The following is a 7,370-nucleotide window of genomic DNA, read 5'->3' on the forward strand; positions in this document are numbered from 1 at the left end:
CGTGGGGCCTGAACTCTGGGCCTGGGCGCTGTCCCTCAGCTCTTCAGCTCAAGGCTAGCACTCTACCACTTGAGCCACATTGCCACTTCCAGTTGTGGTGCTGAGGAATCGAACCCAGGGCCTCGAGCATGCAAGGCAAGTGCTCTACCACTGAGCCACCTTCCCAGCCCCAGTACTTACTTTTATATACTTATACTTCCTATTTTAGAGTATACTCCTTCTACTTTCTAAAAACAAAAACATTTTTGTAAAACAGTACAGCCAGTTACTTCAGCAGTGGCCTCCCTCACACAGCTTGTATTAATTGCATTCCTTGATTGCATCAATGTCAGTGTCCAGTGACTTAACTCTGGCGTCTACATCTAAGCAGTATACTCTGTGATGTTATTAAAATGACAAAATTGCTTAACAATAAATATCTCCAAATATGTACCCATCATTAAGCAGCATATACTGTACTGCAAATGTTAATTAAATCCATTACCTCTGAGAGAGATGCATCAACCTTGGAAGAAATTTTCAGGTCTAACCATGGCTGGTAGTTTTCAAGTAGTAAGGAAGGCCTAAAGAAAATCAAATACTTAAATCACTTATAATCTAAAATGAAATTAGAAAGATCAATAAATAAAAAATGTTTAACTTACCTATGGCGTTTACATTTCACTTTACCACAAACAGCACAGCTATGGCCTTGAGGAAATAATTCCTGGAGTCCTAATTGCTAAAAAGAGGAAAATTGAGGAACAGATGTACTTCATGTCCTCTAAAACACTTTCAGTAAGAAACAGCACAGTATCATATAAACTAACTTTTAAAAATAAAAACAGAATTTTACCTTGGGTTTGTATTTTATTGTGAAGAATATATTTGGTAAGAGAGAATCAGGACCTAGTGAGCAGTAGAATGTGACAACTCCAGCAACAAATGACCAAAAGATCATTAAGACATGAAGATACCTTAAAAAAATCAATTTAAAAAAAAAGGTCAGAACCAAAGAAAATGTGTGACTCTAAGTCATCCTTTCATTGCTTTAACAAATATTTATTAGGTATACCAGTCAGAAGCAGTGTTTCCTAATCATGATTATATCTCTGTAATGTACTTATTAAATACATGAACCATAAAATAGATGCTATCAAATTATAATTCATCCAAAGTAAAAGAATTTTCAACATTCCTTAATTCCTATAATTCCTATATTGTAGCCTATACTACACTCTTCCAGAATGTCATTAAACACCATTATGTTCACATTCAAAAAATTATCATTTCTCATTTAATTAAAAGGAAATTAACTAAATACCTACTTTGTTCTAGTCAGTGTTAGGCTCTCTCTGCAGATACAGTTAGAGCACACCACTGTTTTGTGCTCTATTTGAATGGAAAACACCATCTAATAGTATAAATAAGTACAGTGTAATGTGATCATCTGTTCCATATTACGACAAAGTATATGATATACAGGGACAATGCTGACCAACTGCCTAACCCAAATTTGAAAGGAGAGAAATATCCTTTTCAGAAACAGCAAAATACATAGGAAAATAGCAAGTTAATATGAGTAAACCAACAGAACAGAGTATAGAACAGGAATAGGAGACTGGGAAAAGGCAGGAAATTCAAATTTGAGAGAACCATATGGCTAAGGTTTGGGGACACTTCTATAAAATTAACTTGAGAAGACTCAAAAAAAAAAAAAAGGAATCAAAAGCCAGATAATACAGTGTCATCATGCCAAGATATCTCAATACTACAAGCAGTCCTCATGCTGTACAATTTTGACATGCATGAATTTCAGCTACTACAACTTTGTTAATATCATATATGCAAATGAATATAACTCAACAGTCAAGATACCTGTACAGCCATAAACCAAAATATGGAAAAAGCCTATGTGCCCATCAACCATTGAGTGGAGAAAGTATGTGGGTGTGTATATACATGCATGCACACACATGCATGTGCGCGCGCGTGCACACACACACACACACACACACACACACACACACCCCTCATATTATTTAGAAAGCAAAAAGTGAAATTATGGCCGGGCACCAGTGGCTCATACCTGTGATCCTAGCAACTCAGGGGGCTAAGATCTGAGGATCATGGTTCAAAGCTAGCACGGGCAGGAAAGTCCATGAGACCTAAAGCTTGAACTCAGGGCCTGTCCCTAGCTTCTTTTGCACAAGGTTAGCACTATACCACCAAGCTTTTTCTGTTTATGTGGTGCTGAGGAATCAAACCCAGGGCTTCATGCATGCTACGCAAGCACTCTACCACTAAGCCATATTCCCACACCTTCATAAGACTTTTTTTTTTTTTGGGTGGGTTGTGGGGCTTGAACTCTGGGTCTGGACGCTGTCCCTCAGTTCTTCATCTCAAAGAGAGTACTCTACCACTTGAGCCACAGCACCACTTCCAGTTTTCTGGTGGCTTATTGGAGATAAAGCTCAGACTTTATGGGGCTGGGAAAGGTGGCTCAGTGGTAGAACGCTTGCCTTGCATGCCTAAGGCCCTGGGTTGGATTCCTCAGCACCACATAAGCAAAAAGAAAAAAAAGCCGGAAGTGGCGCTGTGGCTCAAGTGGTAGAGCGCTAGCCTTGAGCTGAAGAGCTGAGGGATAGCGCCCAGGCCCAGAGTTCAGGCCCCACGACCGGACACACACAACAAAAAAAAAGAATCTCAGACTTTCCTGACAGGGCTGGCTTTGAACCGGGAGATCCTCAGATCTCAGAGTCCTGGGTAGCTAGGTTTGCAGGCGTGAGCCTGCCAGGTCCTCGAGACTCTTATCTCCACAAAACTACAGGAAAAAAGCTGAAGCTCAGGGTCAGTGCCCAGGCCCTGAGTTCAAGCCCCAGAAAAGAGAGAGTGAAAGAGAGAGAGTAAAAGAGGGGGAGGGGAGGGAGGGAGGAAGGGAGGGACCAAGGGAAGGAAGAAAAGAAGGGAGGGGGAAGAGGAAGGAAGGGGGAGAGGGGGAGGGAGGGAGGACTAGGTGCCAGTGACACACCTTTAATCCTAGCTACTTAGAAGGCTGAGATCTGAGGATCAGTGGTTGAAGCCGAAAGTCTGTGAGACTCTATTCTCCAACCCTACCACCAAAAAGCTGAAAGTGGAGCTGCTGCTTAAGTGGTAGAGTGCTAGCCTTGAAAAAAAGCTCAGAGATAGCACCAAAAAAATAAACAAAAAATTATACCATAGTTCCTAGGCCTTGAATTCAAGCCCAACAAAGAAAAGAAAGAGAGAAAGGGGAGGGGAGGAATAGGGGGAAAAGAAGGGGAGGGAGTGGAGGTGGAAGAGAAGGAAGGAATGAAGTGAGGGAGAGAGGAATTATGTTGTTTGCAGGAAAATGAATAAATCTAGAAGTAATCTTGTTAAGTACAATAAACCAGAATAAAAAATTCAATATCACATATTCTCTCATATGTGGAATCAAATCCATAAAAATGAATGACAGGAATGTAAAATGGGCTCTACCTGAAGGTACTAGTGGGAGGAGAAAGACAAAGGGGAGGAATGGAGTGTAAGTGCTTTAAACATGTGTCTGAAAAATACGACAATAAAATCTGCTGAAAAAAATTTTGAAGGGAAAAGGGAGCCAAGGTGCCAGTGGCTTACACCTGTAATCCTAGCTCCTCAGTAGGCCAAATTCTGAGGACCGCAAGTAGGAATGTCCAAAAGACTCATCTCCAGTTAGCTGCCCAAAGAAAAAAGCCAGAGGTGGAGGTGTGGCTCAACTGGTAGAGTCCTAGCCTTGAGCGAAAAGCTCAGAGACAGCACCTAAGCCCTGAGTTCAAGCCCCAAGACCCATACAAAAAATAAAAGGGGGACTGAGAAGGTAGCTCAGCCGTAGTTGCAATTTGGATAATGGTCTAGCCAAGGAACAAGAAGCAAAATCAAACACTGAATTGAAGAATTTAGGAGACTCAGTGATGCACAAGAGAAGTAAAAAGATGCTGATCTTTTTTGAGGACATCTGGAAAGAAAAATTGAGAGGATTAAAAAAATAAGCAGTTGATTAGACCTGAGAAGAAAGGAGATTTTAAAAGTCAGACTTTGAAGAAAATATGAAGAGGGCTTGGAAGGTGGCTCAGTGGTAGAGCGCTTGCCTTGCATGCATAAGGCCCTGGGTTCGATTCCTCAGCACCACAAGAGAAAAAAAAGCCAGAAGTGGTGCTGTGGCTCAAGTGGTAGAGCGCTAGCCTTGAGCTGAAGAGCTCAGGGACAGTGTCCAGGCCCAGAATTCAGGCCCCACGACTAGACCAAAAAGAAAAAAAGAAAAAGAAAATATGAAGAAAAGATTTTTTTTAATGGGAACTAGCACAAAAATAACTGAAGTATGGGAATAAAGTATGATCCAGGGAAAAATACATAATTAAAAAGGAAGAGACCATGTGAGTGAGTACAAGAGGGGAAAACTGGGAGAGAAGGAGGGAAGGGGTGACAATGTCCAAAAAGAAATGTACTCTTTATCTGACTTCTACAATTCTAACCCCTCTCTATATTATCTTATAATAATAATTTTTTTTAATTTTTTTTTTTGGTCCGGTCGTGGGGCTTGAACTCTGGGCCTGGGCACTGTCCCTCAACTCTTCAGCTCAAGGCTAGCGCCCTACCACTTGAGCCACAGCGCCACTTCCAGCTTTTTTCTTTTTGCTTATGTGGTGCTGAGGAATCGAACCCAGGGCCTCGAGCATGCAAGGCAAGCGCTCTACCACTGAGCCACCTTCCCAGCCCCTAATTTTTTTAAAAAAATTTAAAGAACCAGGTCCAAATGGCTTCATGCTTATAATCCTAGTTACTCAGGAGGTTAAGATCTAAGAATCAAGGTTTAAAGCCAGGCTAGACAGTAAAGTCTGTGAGACTCTAAGCTCCAATTAAACAGCAGAGTGGGAAGTTTAGATGTAGCTCAAGTATAAAGTGCCAACCTTGAGCAGAAAAAGCAAAAGAACAGTGACCAGGTCCTAAGTTCAAGACTAATACTAGCACATATATACACACACACACAAAAGAGATGAGGGGCTGGGAATGTGGCTTAGTGGTAGAATGCTTGCCTAGCATGCATGAAACCCTGGATTCCATTTCTCAGTACCACATAGACAGAAAAAAACTGGATATGGTGCTGTGGCTCAAGAGGTAGAGTGCTGCTAGCCTTGAGCAAAAGAAGCTCAGGGACAGTGCCCAGGTTGATTCAAGCCCCGGGACTGGAAAAAATAAAAAGAGAGATGGATAGAGTTGTGAAGCCAAATCGCACAGGGACAGCACATAGGCCCAAAGTTCAAGCCCCAGGACCAAAAAAAAAAAAAAAGCTAAGTTCTAGAGGATTAAGGTTCAAAGCAAGCCCAGCAGAAACATCTTCAAAAGTCTTTCTCCAAAATATCCACTACTTTGTAGTAAAAGGGGGTATGGCTCAAATGGAAAAATACCAGATATGAAGAAGAAAGCAAGAGAATGATTCCAAGTTCTGGTACCACCAAAAACAACCTAATCACACTTGAAGTTGCTAAGTGAGAAGACAGGAGAAAAAAGGTAAATGAAAATGTAACAGAGGACACAGATAAAGCTGAGATTCAGAATCTAATTAGAAGAAATGATAAGTAAAGGGAAAGAGATCTTTTCCTCAGAGTAAAAGGTACAGGGGTCCTAATCAGAGATTATAGAAGCTGGAAAATTCTAAAGGTGTTGCAGGGTAGAAGGATAAGATATTCTCAGTAACTGCAGCACAGTACTGAAGTTAAAGAATAAATTTTCAAGCTGGGCGCTGGTGGCTCACGCCTGTAATCCTAGCTACTCAGGAGGCTGAGATCTGAGGATCGCGGTTCAAAGCCAGCCCGGGCAGGAAAGACCATGAGACTCCTATCTCCAATAAAACCACCAGAAAAACCGGAAGTGGCACTGTAGCTCAAGTGGTAGAGCGCTTGCCTTGAGCTGAAGAGCTGAGGGACAGCACCCAGGCCCAGAGTTCAAGCCCCACGACTGACAAAAAAAAAGAATAAATTTTTAGTAATGGGATTTTCTCTAGTAATAAAGTTCAATTTTCAAGATATGAACACTGAAAAAAGCAAAAAGCATCTGGTTGCCAGTGGCTAGGATACTGGAATCCTAGTTACTCCAGAGACTGAGATCCAGAGAATTGAAATTTAAAGCCAAGTTAGGCAGAAAAATCAGTGAAACACCATCTCCAAAGTAACTAGCAAAATATGAGCTGCCAGCAGGGCTCAAGTCTTAGAGCACACCAGCCAAGCAAGCAAACTGAGCAAGTATGAGGCCCTGAATTCAAATACTGTTACTGGCAGGAAAAAAAAAAAGGCAAAAAAAATCACTGCTTTTGATGCTGCTGCAGGCTTCCTGCAATCATGGTTAACATTCCTTAAACAAGCTGTACTTTCTGTAAATGTGGCACACACCAACCGCACAAGGTAATACAGAACAAGAAGGGCAAGGATTCTCTGTAGGCCCAAGGCAAGTGTCATTATAACAGGAAGCAGTGTGGCTATGGAAGGCAGACTAAGCCAATTTTCTGGAAAACAGATTTTATCAGATGAGCAGAACAAAAGAACAAAAGAAAGGAATATACCATACTGGCAATGAAGTACATGAATCAGGAGAGTCATGACTCTAAACTTTGTAGGAAACAATGGGACAAAAGAAGAAGGGCAATGGATTGACAAGGAGGGAAAAAGAATAGTCACCAAATAGAATATTTTATTTTCCTTTATTTTCATTTTTAAGAGACAAGAGGCTTACTAGAGAGCACAGACTTCCCTTGAACCTAATTCTCCTGTTTCAGCTTCCCAAGTGCTGAAATTACGAAAGGTTGGGCTGAAACATGGTTGAAGTGGTAGAGTGCCTGCTCAATAAGTACAAGCCCCAAATATATATATATATACATAGATACACATATATACATATATATGTGTATCTATGTATATATAATATATATATTTATATATATATATACTATATATATATGTGTATATATATTTATGTGTGTATATATGAGAGACACTGTATCTCTGTCACTGCAAAATAGATAGTGAGCCAGATGCCAGTGTTCTATATGGACACAACTGATCTCCATATAACAGATAACATATGGTTCAAAGGAGTAAGAAGCTTCTTTGACAACAGCAATTAGTACCGGATTTGCCTTTCTCCCACAGAAAACTGGATACCTGGATCCTAGAATCTTCCCATCCCAGATATCCTGCCAGATGCAGAAGAAATTATGAGGTTCTGGGGGTTCACAATTGGGGGATGCAGCAGCAGACAGTAAGAAAACAAATGAGGAGTGCTTACATTTTACAGATTAAGTACAAAGGTTATAAAGCAAAGGCCAAGCCGCCCGACTACATAAAACTGCCTGGTCA

The 7,370-nt window shown here is 41.0% G+C and overlaps 1 protein-coding gene across 3 annotated transcripts in view; it reads right to left on the minus strand.

The window, feature by feature from the left end:
* The window catches only part of Snx14 (sorting nexin 14), a 58,327-nt gene extending 57,375 nt beyond the window's left edge, over window positions 1-952 (minus strand). For all 3 annotated transcript variants that reach the window (XM_013032870.1, XM_013032869.1, XM_013032868.1), the window contains exons 1-3: window positions 836-952; window positions 645-721; window positions 485-563 (exon numbers count right to left, since the gene is read on the minus strand). In XM_013032870.1, the coding sequence (XP_012888324.1) occupies window positions 485-563; window positions 645-721; window positions 836-940 (261 nt within the window). In that variant the 5' untranslated portion in view covers window positions 941-952. The remainder of the gene's footprint in view (window positions 1-484; window positions 564-644; window positions 722-835) is intronic.
* Between the last annotated feature and the right edge of the window lie 6,418 nt (window positions 953-7,370).

The sequence above is a fragment of the Dipodomys ordii genome, unplaced genomic scaffold (assembly GCF_000151885.1).
Source record: "Dipodomys ordii isolate 6190 unplaced genomic scaffold, Dord_2.0 Scaffold158, whole genome shotgun sequence".
NCBI lineage: Eukaryota > Metazoa > Chordata > Mammalia > Rodentia > Heteromyidae > Dipodomys > Dipodomys ordii.